This window comes from Apus apus, chromosome 2, assembly GCF_020740795.1.
Source record: "Apus apus isolate bApuApu2 chromosome 2, bApuApu2.pri.cur, whole genome shotgun sequence".
Lineage (NCBI taxonomy): Eukaryota > Metazoa > Chordata > Aves > Apodiformes > Apodidae > Apus > Apus apus.
In genome coordinates, this window is record NC_067283.1 from 26579857 (window position 1) to 26598552 (window position 18696).

At 37.4% G+C, this 18696-nt stretch overlaps 1 protein-coding gene across 5 annotated transcripts in view; it reads left to right on the forward strand.

Annotated features, from left to right (window-relative positions):
- The window catches only part of UMAD1 (UBAP1-MVB12-associated (UMA) domain containing 1), an 82094-nt gene that overhangs the window by 52193 nt on the left and 11205 nt on the right, over nt 1–18696 (forward strand). For 4 of the 5 annotated variants that reach the window (XM_051609401.1, XM_051609403.1, XM_051609400.1 and 1 more), the window contains one exon: nt 9947–10032. In XM_051609401.1, the coding sequence (XP_051465361.1) occupies nt 9947–10032 (86 nt within the window). Of the gene's footprint in view, nt 1–9946; nt 10033–10792; nt 10941–18696 lie in introns of those variants that run through there. The other variant, XM_051609405.1, reaches the window with a different exon arrangement.

The window sequence follows — 18696 nt, forward strand, 5'->3', positions numbered from 1 at the left end:
TATGGGTAGGCTGAGTGATTGATTTTCAGTTTTTCTGTGGGGTTTTTCTCTTCTTCATTATGTACAAATTATTTATTGTTTAAACATACATGAAATGCTATAAAGATAGAACAAAATATGATGTTACCTGAAGCAGGAGAAATTACATTCAGTTTCTCCACGCCATCCTTGATGATAATCTAGTCCTTCTAGCCTGCTTCAAGAGCCTTGGCTATTTCCTGGCATTATTCTAGTGACCTTCCCTCTCTTCATTCTCAGTGAACCACAGCAGCATTTGCCAGTTGACCTCCTAGCAGGCGAATAAGAACAGAGAGCAGTGGGTTTTTTCCTTCAGGAGGGTCGTTACTCCTAGTCACTTTTTGCTGCCTAGCTGCCAATAATTATAGTCTGTAAATATTTTCAAGTCCTCTATCTCTGTGCCAGTTTCAGCCACATTTGACAATGTTTTCCTGTGTTATCAGGAACAGAGGATTTATCATGTAAATCTAATTCCTTAGGAAACCAATTTCAATTTTCATTATTTGTTCTCTAACATAATTTACATTTATGTAGCAAGCTTCATATGCAAATACTAGACTATCAGCATCTCAGTTTTTGACAGGCAAATAATTTCAGTGCATGCTAGACCTACTGACATGCAAGTTACACAGCACAGCCAAGAGCCTAACTAGGCAGACCACACTGCAGATTTTTAAGTGCTAGGAAAATCTCTCTTCTCATCAAAGTGAATTTCAGTGTGCTGGTTTTGTTCTGGCTGGGATTGCCTTTAGAACCACACCACAAATGAAACTAGAGGAGGAGAGCCCTAATCTCATAGTTAAATGAGGATAGTAAAATAATGTTAATTTCATAGTGAAAAGTTGAATGTTATAATAAATATTTACCTTTTGAACAACACCTAAACCTGTAATCTGGGATAGGTTTTATAGGTTATTTGAACTAGTGATGGGAAAAATTGCTCACACCTCTGTGTAAGCTGTACTGTTGTCTTCAGCTGAGTTTCCCGTTGTTACTAATCTTTCCCTAAAGCCTTCTATCACTCACCAGGAACTGAAGAGATAAAGACTTATATTGTTTTGATATTAAAACATCTTTTCAAGCAAAATAAAAGAAGCAGGAAGGACTGTGAAGTCAATGACTGTCATATTCTCATCAAAGGTAGAGACAACAAAGTTAGGCGAGAGAAATAGAACAAATAAAGGCAAATAATACTGTCTTTATCTCCCTCCCTTAGAAAAGTGAAAGACTTTAGTGAGACTATAACCATGGAAGAAAATGTAGCTTTCAAACTGCTGCTTCTTTGGTGTTTGTTGCATACTTGTTTGCCATCTATACAGCAAAAATGGATTATGCTAAGTGTAGACATCATTCACTACCCAGGAAGTAGATTTGAGAGAGAGTGGGAAGAAAAGAGAGTATATAGATTAACACTAAACTTCTACAAATGTCTAAACAATTAAGGGACTTCTTGTTTATTTTTTACTTTAGATCTTTCCTTATTCTGTGGGGTGATTGAGCGGGTCTAGATAACCATTATAATAACCTAACAATGATTATGTAAACAATCTCAAAAAAATGGTCATCAGCTTATGAAACTTTCTCAAAAAAGTAAATTGTTTACTTCCCCAGAAAAGTATGATTCACTTGGGCTTGGAAGGTTTCATTTGTTTGATATAAAGAGGGGTGGCTTAACTGACACATTAAGTGAATTACAGGAAGATTTCAAGGTTCTCTAGGAATGTCGAGAACTGTGACTTTACACATGTAGAGACTGGCTCATGGCATCTAATCTGTGCCTTCCGGGCAGTCTTGGATATTTATTTTTTTTAGGGATAATGTTCATGAAAAATGTTAACATATACTAGATATGCTGGGGGCTTATCCACAGAATAGGATCAGTTGAACAAAGGAAGAGTAGTGAATAGTCTTGAGGTTCTCCCAGAGGCATGGACACACACATCCAGATAAGCACGATGGCTGTGTCAGAGGACATGCGCTTCTCTTGTATACCCTTTGTTTTCAGCTTCTTGTAAAATGATCCCTTACTTGGATCTGTACTCCTTTGGTTGCTTCAGTACTAAGGATGTATTGAGTAGCTGATAAGTCATATGGCCTACTCATTCCCATGGCAAAACAAGATAAGAAAGGTGTGGCAGCCTCTAGGGTAATGAACTCTAGAATGGGATTTCCGAACAACAAAATGGAAAAGTGAGGTCTACTGAAAGATACAGCATGGTGAGGGAGTTCAGTGTTTTTGTGGGCTGCTTGGGAAGGCTGGTATGCACATATAATGGAGGGGAAAGTACTTGCATGGATTTATCACACCAGTAAAACCGAATGAGATTGAACCTCAGCATTTCTTTAAGTTTGACGTGGAAATGTTGTAGGTTAAAACCAAAGTAAAAAAAAATTTAGTCATAGAGGATCCATGCTTAAGGATTAATTAATTCTGTAGGTGTCTGTGAATGTGACTGTGGACTGGGAGGTAACAAGTAGTAGAAGGATAGATGTAACTGATAGCCAAGAGAGAGGCTGTAGAATCACCATCTTTGGAGACTTTCAGAATTCAAGAGGCAAAGACCTGAGGAGCATAGTTCAACTTTGAAATTAGCCCTGCACTGAACTGGAGATTGGACTAGTGTAACTTATGAGGATTCCTTCTAACCAAAATTTCACTGTGCATCTTTTGTTTTGATTCATCAACTTTCTGAAAGAGTTGGCCACCTCTTAAAAGAAAGCCATAAAAATGGGGGTTGGGTGAAGGGAAATGATTTAGCCTCAGTAAAGTGGTTGGAGATGGAGTTGGATTTAAACTCTAAAGGTTCTTTGTTTTAGGATCCAGGAAAGCTTTGAAAGAAGACAGACTTTTAATAAGTTGGAAATACAAAAAAGCACAGAAATAAAAAGCTTTTTGCAAGCTAAAAAGTATGTAGACTTTAGATAGCGAAACTCTACAGGAGCCTCTAGTCTTCTCATACTATTTTTCTATTGCCATGTTCCTAAAAATTTTCATTTGGGAAAAAAAATAGTTTATGTAGTGGAGTTTTTAATCTGTGGTTTTGCTATGATCTTGATAGTGGGATATGGCTGGAGCACCTCTGATACGAAGACAGGCTGAGAGTCTTGGGGCTGTTCAGGCTGGAGAAGAGAAGGCTCCGGGGAGACCTTATAGCAGCCTTCCAGTACCTGAAGGGGCTACAGGAAAGCTGGGGAGGGGCTTTTCACCAGAGAGGGCAGTGACAGGACAAGGGGTAATGGTTTTAGACTGAAAGAGGGTAGATTTAGGTTAGACATCAGGAAGAAATTCTTCACCATGAGAGTAATAAGGTGCTGGAATAGGTTGCTTAGGGAGGTTGTTGGTGCTGCCTCCCTGGAGGTGTTTAAGGCCAGGTTGGGTGAGGCTTGTGCAGCCTGGTCTAGTGTGAGGTGTCCCTGCTCATAGCAGGGAGGTTGGAACGTGATGATCATTAAGGTCCCTTCCAACCCTAACCATTCTATTATTCTATGGATGGAGAATACCCTGGAAGAATTGTTTAGGAAAATGGAGACTCTACATTACTCTCACCTGCAGAAGGATGGGATACCAGAATGAAACTGGGTGGCAATTTGGAGTGCCACTGTGATAATCTTTAGTGGCATGTGCTGTAGTTGGATTTGCCCTACCTCTTAATTAGGAGAGGACTGAACCTTGTTGCTTCATGTCTGTAAATGCAAAAGTATTCAGGATTATATTTATGTTGTTCCTGTCCCCCCTTTTACAAGTTTGAAGAAATCAGTCTTTCAAGGTTCTCATTCTGCAGGGTTATATAGATTTTTCTCATGGGTCGTCGGAATACTTAGAGAAGATACGGGTAAATTGTACTCCTGATCATGGATTTATTTGTAGGACATCTTAATGCCCAGCTATAAAAACACTGTTGAAACTCCATATAAAGCTGGCAAAGACTTAGTGTGTGTCTGTTTAGGCTAACACAGACCTCTACCGTAGCATGGGCTAACACAGACTTCCTTGTCAGTCACTCTTATGCAACATAAACTCTTAAACTCTTGTTTTGTGGAAAGTTGCAGCTGTGGAGAACTTTTTGCTGATATATTGGATTTTTAGGGGGTATTATTAGCTTGTTGAAATGAAACTGCTGTTGATACAAAAAGCTTTAATATGAAACCAGAATGAGGTGACTTGAAACTAGGATGACTTCATCATTTTGCCAACTATACATATTCTTATAAGATTACTGTGTCTTGGCCATGTGCACATGGAAGATAATGAGGACTATTGTCTAGGTTTTGTAGCCCTAATGCTAGACAGAGTGGTAGTCCCACTTTAAGAAAAGAGAAGGACCACCTATCCATCAGTGTCCTATCTCTTGTTGATGAGCACAGCACCTGGGCAGTGCCTTATTTGATTCAGATGGATTATTGAGTCTGTTAATCACCAGTGAGAACTGTCAAATCACAGTTTATTATATTTTCTTATGATTGCATACAGTATGTTCAGGGGGTGGGGACGCTGGTCCTTATCAACCAAAATCATTCTGTAATTCTGTGCTCATTAGCAAAGATTTCTAAAGCTATTACCTCTGGGGAATTGTCCTGTTAATTGTCCTGATCCCATAAAATCAGCACAGTTTTTTGTTCTGGATACTGCTGTCAGGTGTTCCCTGGTAATGCCACACTGCAGTCCCCAAGTCACTTGTTGGGCAGGAAGGGGCTTGTAAATATATTTGACTCATATTCTGGACTGGCAGCTCCACACTCTACTTTGGTATCTAAATACGTATCTATGGACTCTCTTTGAAAGGAACCTGAGTAACTGACATGAGGCTTGAGGATGAAAATGTCAGTGAGAAGAGCTGCAGCCACTTGACATCCATTACTGATTGCCTGTCTGCTGTATGCACAAAGAAAACAAAATAACTTTACTAATAAGCTTTTTTTTTTGCTGGAAGCAAATGGAAGCTGTGCGACTGGCAGTGGGTGCTGGAGAAACAAGCAGAGCTGGGGAGACACTGAGCAGAAACACATTTCCTTCTTTTTCAAGGAGCTGGAGGCTAGTTAAATGATGCTGAGAGAAGAACAGGACTCAGAAAACTGATACTATCCTTTTACGTAGAAGTGCAATTGTAGGGGATTCTGGGACTCACATGGAGGGGAAATTACAGTGCTTTCTCAGTACCTGCCTAGATTGAAAGCAGTGCTACTACTGATGGAATGAAGCCTGAAGTTCTGTTAGTTATTCTCAAGCAAGGTGACATAAAATTGGTGTGTCTGGCCTGTGTTTCTTCCTTATCTCTGGGAAGATTTATATCTACTTTATATCAGGGAAGGATTTATGAGTAAGAGGAGCAACTGCAATAAAACCTTGATGCTTCCACAGAGTCAGCCTCTCGTGTTTTGACTTTTAAGTGTTGTCTGTTGATCAAGAGACTACACAGCTTGAGGATAACAAAATGCTGGAAGAGGAAAGACTATAAATAGAAACCCCATTTCCTTGTTGAGTAGAAGCCAAACCTGTGGTTGAACCTTTCTATATGAGAGTTCACATAGGTCCAGATAGCAGCTGGATGCAGATTTCTGAAGAAATAAAAAATTCTGAGGTCTGAGGTGCAACATACATAGTACATACAAAAACTGTACTGGGTATTTCTTTCCTGTGCAACACCTGGGTGCATTTCTTGGAAAGAGGAGATACCACTGGAACTCAGAGAATGTTGGTGAAATTCCAGCACCAGCTTGGATGAAAGGAGAAACATATTTCTGACCTTTACGTGCATCACCATTAATTTGGGCCTGGAAGAGGCTTACTATAACTTAAAAATAGCTTCTCAAGACTGAGGACTTGAAATATGGGCTCACCTGGACAGTAGGCTGAATATGTCTACTGCTTTCATTTCAAACTTGAAAATATTTTTTCCAGGGATAAGTAAGGGGGTATTTTACAGCAATAACCATTATTATTTTTTCCTGATAAATATCCCCAGTTATGTCCTGCATATCACAGATTATGCTGCTGATATTTAAACTATACTACAGTGCATAACGCACCCTTCATTTCTAATTCTTATAGTCTCTAAATAGTCGATTACATTTTTATATACATGGTAATTTTTTTCATTTTATTTAAAAAGGAATTCTATTACTAAAACTTTGCGTAATTATTTTAAACTGAGGGATATATGAGCCAGAATATAATTGTTTTATAAAGTGATTTTTTTTTTTCTGTTATCTCTTAATTAAAATTCAGTTCTAGACTTGCTTTAGTTCAAATAAATTGATTCAAGAAGTCTTATGGCCTATATTTAGACAGGTTAGACTAGATGATTACAGTGGTCCCTCTGCCCCTGTCTATGAGCATATTTGCAGTTCAGTTCTGGTGAAGGTTCAGTGGTGTTGGGGAGTCAGTTGCTCTGCCTACTAAGATCATGTGTTTGTGATTTATTTATTTTTTTCAGAGCCAGATTTCAGCTTCCTAGTTTGGGAGAGTTGTTATTATATACCTCTTTACATCAGGATTGAGCAAGGGGAACTGTTTGGTTTGGGATTTTTTTCTGGGGTTTTTGGTGGGGGGCTGGGGTGGTTGTTTTTTGTTTTGTGGGGTGTTTTTTCAGTAAAAACCTATGAACCAGAACATGTGAAGAGCTCAAAAGACCCATGTTAGTTCCTGCTCCCAAAGGTCTGTGCTGTCATGGGCTGTCTGTCCAGTGTTTACCTTCATCCATCTTCCTAACCTGTAGGTAGACAAGGAGAGGGTTACAGTGGAGAAGAGGAAAAACCACATCAGAGAGAAGAATTGAAAAAGCTGAGTCTGAAGCAGGAAGAGAAACTATGACTTCCAATTAAGGGAAGAGATCAGTATTAAGTTCAATGGAAAACCAAGGCAAGCTGAAAAAAAAATATTGAGGGTGGCTGAACAAGATGGGTCAGCTATGGCAAGCTTCATAAGGTTGGGAACTGGTGGAGCTGGGGAGGCATGTGAGAGTTAATTTCTTATTTGGGCTAGTAGAAATAAGGATAACTAGTCTGGATATTTGAGACAGGAACTGATGAAAAACGTACACTGAACATACTGATTTTTCTGGAAAACTGTTCTGTCCTAGTGGACATCTTGGACAGCTTGATGTGCAGCTGCCTATAACTGATTTAACTCCATTAACTCAAATAATAGCCTATATGAAGTTTCATGGCTTAACGTGGCAGGACCTTATGTCTGGAAGTTTGGCAAGATGTTGGGGTTTTCCTGTTTCCCAAATAAGATCTCTGCATTAAAGTTCAGTTTACGAAGTCAATTTGATTTGTGAAACACTATAGATATTTATACATTTTGACCTCCTTAAGAGTTTATGACCTTTGGGAGCTGGATGTCAAAGTTCAAAGTAAAAAAATAATAATTTCTCTGCAAATGAGCAATTCTTATTCTTCCTCTCCTGTGAATCTTTTTACATTTTTGACCTTTTGGACCTGATTTTGAACAAAAATTTATTTTCATCTTAAGAAAAACTAATCACAGGGGGAAAAAAAACCCACCTATATTCTGCATAGTATTAGCTCACATTAATTTTGTCTCTTTTTTACATACATAAACTTCTGAGTACTTTCTCAGAAATGGTATGTAAAAACAAGGAGTAAAAAGTTGCTTCCTGTGTTTCTTAGATCTTTCTTTCAGTATGTTTATTCTTACACCAAGCTTTACCCAATGTGAGTCATCTCACTGACTTCAGTTAGCTGTCCCTTTGCTACTGACTGGCTGTTCAGCTCTTCCCTTACATATCTGATGAGTCTTTTCCAACTTGCTGCAGTCTACTTGCATCTTCACAGATTTTCATGCACCCAGCATAAGTTCTCTTGACAAATCCCAGTGTTAGGGAGGGGGATTCTGTGAAGTATTTCCTCTTACATCCTTCATGGTATGTAGATCTAGAAGGGAACACAAAATGTCATTCATCTTCCTTGTCTTGGCAGGATTGAAACCCTTCATGATGGATATTTCAACCTACCTCTGAAATCTTTTGGAGATGGGGCTACTGTTTAGAGAGACCATTTCCTTAGGCTGTTTCAAGTGTTTAAGGAGCCTTACTCCTGGAGAAAACGATCTAAGCTAAATTGAGTACAATTTAAACTTGTTTGTACTCTCATCCCCAGAAAACATAAGAAAAATATCTCTTACTGTCCTCTTTACGTATCTGTTGACCATTTTCATGCCTGCCAAGGTTTTCTGTCTTTCATTGCAGAGTGTATTTACAAGACCTCTTACCTCTACCTCATTACAGATGTAAACTAACGGTTTGACGTAACTTATTTTCATGGTAGTTACTTGCCTCATTATCTTAGAGGCACTTACAAATTTTAGTTTTTCATGGTATTGTGGGGTGGAATTTAAGATGAACTGACTCCCCATCTCCTTTGGTCTCCCCTACCCTTATTTTTTGAAGAGATGGTGTGAATGCTAGTGCTTTGGGGTATTTTATGTAGAGAATTACTAGATAATGAAAAGCATTTTCAAATCCAGAAAAGATCCTGACAAGTGTAGACATTAACAGAGCTTAAAGGCATTAATGATCTATAACAAAGATTATTTTTTGATGATTCTCAAAATACACTGTTAGGAATAATACTTGGGTATTAAGAAGCATGCCTGGTGACCAAATATTACTGCTTATTTTAATGAAATACTTTACCAAATACTGTATTGTACCTGGGGGACACAACCAGTCAGTCCTTGGGGGCTGATGACAACATGGAGCAAGCATGCATGGACCTGAGTGTCATTGGCTTCTAGGCTAACTGAGTATGGGCAAAAGCTGGCTGCTGTTCCTGACAGCTTCTCCTAGTTGGATTGGCTCAAGCTAAACCTCTGGAGAAAACTGAACAGGACAGCCAAAAATACAGGCTTAGCAAAGGAGTAACTACAGTAACTTGAACCCTTTCATTTACAATTGTTGCTGCAGGCCTCTTTAAGGATACAGGCTTTTAAAATACCCTACTACAGAAAGCAGTATAAATTCAAGTAAAAATAATAAACCTTTCATCTTTTTAAGTTGTCTCTTTTGACAAACTATTTGCTGAGTAGCACTAACAGCAGAAGGAGATAATCCACAAAATCTTTACAACTTCTTGTACACCCTCCCACCAATAAAGAAGATTGGAGAAGATAGGCTAGGTGGATCTTTGTTTTACAGTATCTGGGAAACAGTTGCTGCTTTATTGTTTTACCAGCTCTGCCTTTTAAATAAAATTACTAATATGCCTCCTGTCTCTAAAATAAATTGAAATACTCTGCCTCTAGCTCATTGCTGTGATATGCCCACCTTAGACTGATACCAGCTGCAGTTTTTGGGGTACACTGAATCATGTCTCCTCAGTAAAATCCTGGGCAGAGCTAGCCATGTCTATGCAATAGGAGGAGGTTAGTGCCCAGGCTGCCCGGTTGTCATTGTCCCAGTACAGTCAAAGCCACATAATTTCTCTCAGTATGCTGTATCTCTCAGTTCTCATGCAGAGATACGTTTTGTCTGGAAATGAAATTACAAATGAGGGTAGAGTAGTGGTGCACGTCCTCCTAGCCTGATGTGGGATTGGGATTTGGTGGATGTGTGCACCTGGTATTGCCATCCCACCATATACTTGTACTGCAGTGTCTCCTTTGTTTGACATTTTGATGTTTTTAGAACTTAATGGACCTCAAGTGTGCAAAACCAGGGGCCCTGTGTTTTTTCTTTCTCTCTCTCTTTTTTTTTTTTTTCCCCCTTTAACTAATTCACACAGATTTATTCTTTCTTGGTGTTTTTCTCTTTTCTTGTGTTCAAATTTGTAAAGTAGAAATGTGGCAACAGAGTTCCCCCTTGACCAGAGAATTGTATCATTTGATCTTAGAAAGACTGAGGAGTTTTTCTTATTCCATAAAAAATATTAAGGATTTCAGTTTTGTTTTGTTTTTTTACTTTGCTAGGTGACACAATTGATGATCAAAATAGAGAGTCAAAGGATAAAACTTCATTTCCGGAGACCAGACCAACGTACAACCAACCTCCACAGGTAGGAGACTACTTCCTTACACATGCATAATGAAAATTCCATAGCAGCTCATTTAAGGATCATAGAATAATTTGGGTTGGAAGGGACCTTTAAAGGTCATCTAGTCCACTCCCCCTGCACTGAGCAGGGACATCTTCAACTAGATCAGGTTGCTCAGAGTCCCATCCAGCCTGACCTTGAGTGTTTCCAGGGATGTGGCTTCTACCACCTCTCTGGGCAACTTGTTCCAGTGTTTCACCACCCTCATTGGAAAAAAATTCTTCCTAATATCTAATCCAAATCTACCCTTTATTACTTCAAAACCATTACCCTTTGTCCTATTGCAACAGGCTCTGCTAAAAATTTTATCCCCATCTTTCTCATAGGCCCACTTTAAGTATCGAAAGGCTGCATGAATGTCCTGCTGAAGAAGGTTTGAACACATTTACAGATTCCATAGTCTGAATACCTACTCAGCTTTCCTTGTCATCCATCATAAAAAAAACATTTCTAGTAACTAGATTACAATATTCTCAAGGCCACCAATATTGAAAAAGAGATAGTAAGAATCCTGGGCCAAGATCTTATTTTTGTACTTGTGGCGTACAAGTATGAAACTGTAGCTAGATTGTTAATTAATTACATGGTAACAGTAGTATGGTGAGGAGTGATGGAAAATTTCAAACATTTGTGTGTCATCACAGCTACCATTATAAGTAACATGTTGTAAATTTGTGAGTATGATAGACTATCTTTATTGTATATTTGATCTCTGTTTTAGTACTGTGTGGCTGGAAATCTGGACTTCTTTTTCTTCCTCTGGTTCATTTAATATTTAAACCATGTATATCAAAGAGGGCTTTTCAGAATATTTCTGGATACAATGTACACATATTTTCTTCTCCACCACCTCTGAAAATGATTTTGCAGTGAGTATGTGCCTGTTCTAAGTATTTCCAGGATAACTGTGAGACATTTTGTTGGACTTCTTGTGCTTTTATGGTGGTTGGTTTTTTGCTTGACATGTACTTTCTCCCTCTCTTTCTTCTGTCTGACCTTGGAACTAGTTGTGTCTCTTGTCTTTCTGTTCTTAGTGATATTTTAATATTTATTATTGCTAAGACCCTTGGTATATCACAGGTGTGTGTGATAACTTTGCATCTGTAAGACTTATCAATGGGTGTGTGATATCTAGTCTCCCTTTTTAATTTCAAATTTAAAGCTTTGTCTGGTATGATGAATTAAAAATTTTTGCAAGTAATGAGGGATTCATCTTCTGATAATGTGAAAGTATGGATTAATTACAAGTAATTGCAAATTTTCAGTCTGCCTTCTGAATCCATGCACATCTGAGAAAGGGTGTTTTGCAACTGCAATTTTGAGACGGTATAATGGATCGGTGTGGTGGTTACGTTCTGCACTTAGTTTCCCTTAGTGTGATGTTCTTGCTGTGTATTGTAAACTGCCAGTTACTGTAGCATCAGTGGTTTGTTCAGTTCTGTGAAATTTCAGGAAGATAGGAACTGGTGTAGATTTTAAGTTTTTATGAGTTAGAGGAAAGAAGCAAAGTTGCTTTGTTTGTTTGTTTTTAAAGTAGATATTACAGTGAAAAGAAAACAAAGGTCTATTTTAGTATGTATATAAAAATACTTGTATGTCACAAAAATGCTTGTATGAATTGGCTTGTGATAACATAAACTAAATTAAGATGCAGCATTTGGTAGTATCTAAGTTATTTATTCCAGTGTTTAGATTTGTGTGTTGGGGCATCACATTTATTTGAAGGAGTTCTCCAGTTCTCAAATTAAATAGAGTAACTGAGGATCGTGGAAATGAAATCAATAATTCTGGCTATTAGGAAGGGAATATTCCTTTTTTGCAGAAGTGAGTCTGTGTTTATAAATCTGTAGGAGAAATCTACCTATTTAGCAAAATTGGAAAGCATTGTATTATGTATTCAATATGTCATTGAGAAAATAATTGAAATAATAAGCTTGTTAGCACTGACACAAGAATACTTTGTAAATACAGTACAGTCTGTTAAAAGATACCTGTTAGACTGCAAAGCAATATCAGATATTTCCCATACAGAGTTGAACAGAAGTTCTTCAACTGCATCTTTTAGTTGCTGGAAACTTGCTTTATTTTTAAATAGAATGTATTTTACAATTTAATAGGTGTGGACTTTGTGGAACATGGAAAGTGCTTTTAGAAATGTGATTTAAAGAAGAATGAAGTAATACTTTGTTCATGGGTCACTTCCTTATTCAAAAGGGAAATGAGGTTTGATTTTTTTGAAGAAAGTATCTTCTGGAGTATTTTTGGTAAATGTTGTCATCTTTGGAATTTCCCATTTACTTAGGTACTGTTGGCTTTGTTTGCTGTGCAATTACTGAATTCTCAAGTACATATTTTTGTATAATCTTGCCTAAATTATGTAAACCAATGCAGAAATAAAAACTTACACCAAGCAACATGCAGCAGAACCTGTTGTAACTTCTGCTATACCTGCAGCCTGTGTTATTTTAAGAGGTTTAGATATTGCATGTATGTTAGAGGAGCTGCAGATATTTAGAAACTTGTTGGAGGAAGGGTGTTCTCAAAGGCCAACTTTAGTCAAACATTTCATCTTCTGCTGCAGAGACTAGGAACAATCTCCTGGTTGAACAATCTGAAGGGTGTTCTCAAAGGCCAGCTTCAGTCCAAACATTTCATCTTCTGCTGCAGAGGCTAGGAACAATCTCCTGGTTTGAACAATCTGATGTGATGTATCCTCTCCATCTCAGCAAGCAGGGGTGGAGGTGTGGCAGGTTTGTCTCCTGATGCCGTGTCAGTCCTAGGGAGATGCCTTGTCCGGCAGGGTAACGAGCGCCCTGGGCCTGATCAAGCACGTGTGATCCCACTGAAGTGGCTTCAGGCTCATGAACTAAGTGTCATAGGCACATTTAAGTATTTTTCTGGATTGAGGCCAAAATGCTTAGTGCTCTGCAGGGCTGAGAAATTAGTCTCTTTGTGACACTGAAAGCATCTAATTTTAACTGCAACACCGTCATAATAGAAAGAGATATTATGGTTTTGTTTTTTCATGCTTGTGAATCTTCTATTATTATAGTACAATTTCCAGATAATTCAATTTTTATCTGCTTGCACTGGGAATTTAAGGTTATAGAAAATAGCAGAATGGAAAGGTTAGTTTTGATATATGAAGAGTGCTAGAAACCCTGGTAATGTGGTGGGCTTATTTTTAATAATCAGCTATTCCACTAGTAAAACAAATTAGTGCAACAGTGTATTTTTGTCCTACTGTGAGAGCAATTATGTAGCATATCTATTAGGAGATATAAAAATATTTTTGACAGATGGTATGTCTGTGAATTAGGATTTATGAAGATTATTATATGTCTGGTGTCCAGGACACCTGGGATTATTAAATGATGTAAGAAACAACAACAACAACAATTACATTCCTGGTAATAGCTGCGGTGGTTTTTATCTCCCTATTGTCACCTTAAGAAGCAGTTTGTGTTTATTTGATATTGCACTTCTTGATAATCTGGCATGCACTCTTTACCCAACAGATATCAGCAGACTTAATGGGTGGAAACTGTACCAGTAAGTGTTAAAAATAGATTACCAAAATAAGAGTTGCCTTTAGATTATAAAGTAAGATTTTCCTCTTACTTCTCTTTTTTGTTTGTTTCTTTTTCTTTGTAGTCCTATTTTTCCTTCAAATATTCAATATCTATTGCCTTCTACCTAAGGAGCTCGTTATATGTTTTCTAGGGCAGGAGAGAATCCCTGAAGGGATTGCTTAATCCATAATTATCTAATTTATACGTTGTTGTTACAGCCACTCTTAATTATATACCTTGCTGTGATACTTATCATCATAGGACATCATTTGCTTTATGAATTGCAGTAGTTCTGTTATAGTTCTTGTGCCCTTTCTTTGCATAATTTGCCACTGTGAGCTGAGAACCTAGCAGATAGAAAGATCACGTTTCCTGAAGTAAATTTACAAGTATCTGTGTTTTTCTCCATATGGATACTGGTCTGCACCATTTTGGGTGAGTATCCAGAGGAATTAGAAAAAATATTTTTGTATCTGAATTGGCAGATAATATCCTTATTAAACTGATGTTTTGTAAAGCTGATATGTAAGAATTCTGAATAGATGTAAAATAACAGTTTCCTAGGCGTCTGGTTAGGGGTCATATTAGTCAGTTGGAAAGACAGACATACTCTGAGTATAAAATATGAACAATGAGCTAATGGAAGTTGTGAGTGCACAATTTAAGAGTGAGAGAAAAAATGAACTTAATTTTCTTTGTACTCTTCTAGAGAATTTAGCAATTATTGCTGAATGTGATAGGGTTTTAAGACGTCCTTTGGGCAAATCACCTGATGTAATTCCAGGGCATGAATAATGCTAATGTTACCTTGGTTTTCTTTTTTGAAAAATAAAGATTAATTGGTTCTTTCAGATCTATTATTGCCACATTTTTACTAAAGTCTGGCAGTCTGGAGTATTTTTACTAGTTACTGGAAAAGGAAATACTGCTGATTGTGTCTCCATTCAGCCACCCAACTCTTAGTTTATGGTTCAGTGAGTCCCATATTTAAAAACCTGAGAAGGGTGTTCTGGGCTAGATTTACTGCCTCATTTTAAACTCACTAAATTTGCTTTACAGAAGGTGGTTTATATTTCAAAATTATTGGCCAATGGTTGGGAATATTTTGCTCCATTTTGACAAAATAGTGTGTCTATAGAAAATGTTACTGTTAGATTGGCCTTTTTTTTTAAGCTCTCCTAAGCTAAAATTCTAGTCATGACCTAGTTAGTTTAATCGCTTGTCATATGTCATATTAACTCCAAGATCTTCTTTTTCACCTATAAAGCCCTTAAATTGTGCTGGTTCATATTTTCTCTCTTCTTAATTGGGTATGTAAGCAATAATCACTTAATGAATTTATCTGCTCTTAGGAGGGACTGGAATAAGTCTGCATCAGGTCATCAAACATGTACTTTTCTCTGAATACTGGTAACATCAAAGAAAGATCTTATGTTTTACTTAGCTATTGTGTATGGTCATAAGCTATAGGAAGTGAAGTTTTAACATTACTGTTAAAGACAGATTGCTAGTTTTCAGTGTTTGTGGCTGCAATGGACATAATTTCTCTTAGCTCCCTCCATCCTTTGCATGTGCAGTAAATAGGTGGCAGTTCTTTGGGGGATCCATGTGCAGCCGCATATCAGAAGTACATATGAAGTAGCGCTGCCATATGATAAGAAAGGCACAGAGTATGATTGTGTTCTTATTGAGAATGAAGGTAAATAGTCCAGTCAGCTAAAAAACATCAACAGTTACATATTACAACTATTACTATGCAATATCATTATTGCTTCATAAAGCTTCATTCTATTGTCATGTTTATATTGCTGTCTGTTTGATAATTGATGGAAGTATTTAAGAGATCTTTTCACACTAGAGAGATCTGCATAATAGACAGGCCAGTGGACTGCCCTCAATGGTTGCACAATTTAGGAGGAGAAGAGGGTGTAGGTATATATTATATATGCATGTATTAGGTATAAGTACTTACATATGTGAAATTTGAGCAACGTGATCATCCATAAGAAAGTCTATTTCTGCATGTCACAAAACAATGGCCTCACAAAAAACATGTTATAAGCTAGAATTTGTGTGGTCTTTTGACCCAAGGTCAACCAGTAAGACCTGGGAGTGTCTTGTAAGGCTATCACCTTGTAGGGTTTTCTCAATTCTGAAGTGAGTAATTAAAGTTGTTGTCTGTGTAACATGATACACAGCTGGGGTTCTTTCAGATGCTTAGTAATCATAGTAACATCAAGAATACTATTGTCTCTTTCTTAAAGGGAAGCATTATTTTTTTAGATATACAGAACTGGAGTGGGAATTGAGAGATGTGAATTGACGTGGTTGTCATCAGCTTCCTCTCTGAACTTAGAAAAGAGTTCATTTCCAAAAAAGTAATGCAGAGCTCTCTTGCAAAGCACTTCTCTATATCACTTTGCAAGTGCGAAATACTGTTAAATCCTTTGGTTTAACTTCAGTTGAGATTTCATTACAAGAACTAAGGAAGCCTTAGTCTCTTAAGATGGGACTTGAATGTTCTGTCTGGCCAGCAAATACACTTAAATGTAACAAATGAATTGGAGCATCCCTCCCACAGCCCTGCCTGTTGTCTCCAGAGTCAGTGCTGTGGTGAGGCTGTAGGATTGTTGAGGTATGAACAACAAAAGACAAAATCACCTCCTGTAGGGAATGAATGACACACAAGCATAGTAGGTTTTCAACATTTAGTGCCTATAAATAGCAGTCTACATACCCAAGTGTAAAAAGTTCAGAAAATAGTAAAATTGGCCTGATTGGCAGCCTGTCAATTTCAAAAGCTAGACTTCAGTAAAACAACATAGATTTCAAATACTGACCAAGGCAAATGTATCCAGTAGCACAATTTGTATACCTCCCTATTTACTTTGGGCAAAGACTCACTATATGCTTGACTTAATTGTGTGCTTATTCAGTTACATTGAATGGTTATTCGTAGCAGGAGATGCTCAATTTGGGTGCCCAGATGTTCCATCACATTTTTTAGCCTTTCTGTAATTTTGAGATCTTCTGACTAGCTTAATCCCCAGATAAAACTACTGATTATCCTGTATCTCTTGCCCAAACACATGTGGTTGGACTAAAAGCCAGTAATGCTGGTTCACTTTGCTGCTGTCAACAAATTGATTGGTCAGTCATCCTGCCTCTGGGAGCAACCCTTCTGGGCTTTCCAAATATTAAAATTGATCTAAAATGCAATGTAGATCATACATCACTTGATGAGACTGAGTGCTAATACAGCCTGATGGTACAGTGATATTTACAACATGATGCATTAGCCTAAAATAGTGGCTGAAAGTCTAGTATAGGGCAGCTTATTAATAATTACTCTAAACACCACGTAAGGAAAACAATGTGTTTTTTAGGTTGATTTCACTGCCTCTTTCAGGGGGAAAATAATATGCAAAAAAACACAGACAGCAGTGGACAGTCCGTTTTAATGGAAAGGAAATATGGCCTGAAAACTCTCTCTTTTCAGTCCAAACTGCTAATATTGATATAATAGGAATATGTTTTTCTGTACTTCCCGTCAGTGTGGCTTGATCTTTTCAGCATAATGTGCTACTTCAGTTATTTCTGCCTTAAAAAAATCCCCCAAGCTTCATTACTCTTCAGTCATATCAGACATGTGAAAGGCTGTGCATTGGGTTGCACATAGTCAATTTTTTTTCTAAAGCACTTTTTAAAATTCCAACTATAAATTGGAAATTATTAGCTTGCAAATGTCTTTGCTTCCATGGTATTACAGATTTTAGAGCTTCCGCTCTGTGGACATCTACCATCTCTGAGAAACTGTCATCTTTTTCCTGCCATAGCAGGTTAATGTGTTGGAGCTTCTACAATAGCAGGAATTGAGAACAAGAGGTAGAGACATAGAGGTACAGGCCAAGTTTGTCTGAGCTCCTCTTATTCAAGACATCAGCTTCCCAAAAAGCATATTTTTTTTGCTTGGAGCACTCGAGAGAAACTCAAATCTTGTTGTCACTAACTACATCAACCAAATGTAGCTGCTAAATTAAAAATTATTATTTAAATACTGTTAATTTCAATATGCAATTAAGTCTTTATAGAAAATTAATGTATTAGTATGTTCTTTGGCTACATTGAAAAGTTATCTGAGTTTTGTATTGTATCAGCAATGATGGTAGCAGCAAAATAAATGTGAGTACTTTATGGGTTTGGATGATGCTGAAGTTACAAAACAAATCCATTATCAGCATTTATCAGACTTCTCCATTCATTTTGCAATATATTGACTTGCCCTTGCCTTCTGATTTGTGGCTGTGGAATGCACTGCTGGATGGCTAGAGCTGCCTGCATTTTCAATTACAGCTCTCCTGGCTTGCAGTTGACTTACTATAGTAGTTTTTATGAAGTTTTTAATCTTTCAGCATACGTGTTACAGAAAAAAAAAATTAATTCTAGCCTAGTTATTAACATTACCTGGCACTGTCAGAAGGACACCATGCTGAATATTGTTTGTGTTGCTTATTATAAGGTATGAAATCTTTGCTTTTAATAGCTTGCATCGTACTTTGAAGCAACAGAGGAACTAGAGAAACTGTTTCTTACTGAAGACACACCACTCTCTCTGTCTTGTAAGATAGTTCTTAGCACAATATTAATGTTGCAGAGGGAAAGATTGTCCAGTAAAGATTTAGAATCCTCTTCTGCTTCCTTCTTTTTTCAGCTTGCTTCTTATTTCTTTCTCTTAGTTCTGCAGTCTTTCCTCATATTGCATCTTAGCCCTGTTTGTTCACCATTTTCTTTTTTCTCATTATAGATTCCCATGTTGGAGACGTTATGGTACTCTGTCTTTGAACAACTATCGAATGGAATAATTAAACAATAGGAATTGGGAATAAAGGATTAAAAGCCGGAATTTGGAATTAAAATATTATATCATTTTGGTCATATTAGGTTCCATATAGTTGCTAAATTTATCACCAATCCCCTGCCAAATATTTCCTGTGTCCAATTGTTATTACAGGGGATGGGGTAAAAACAGAACTTTAGTCTTGTTCTGGTTTGA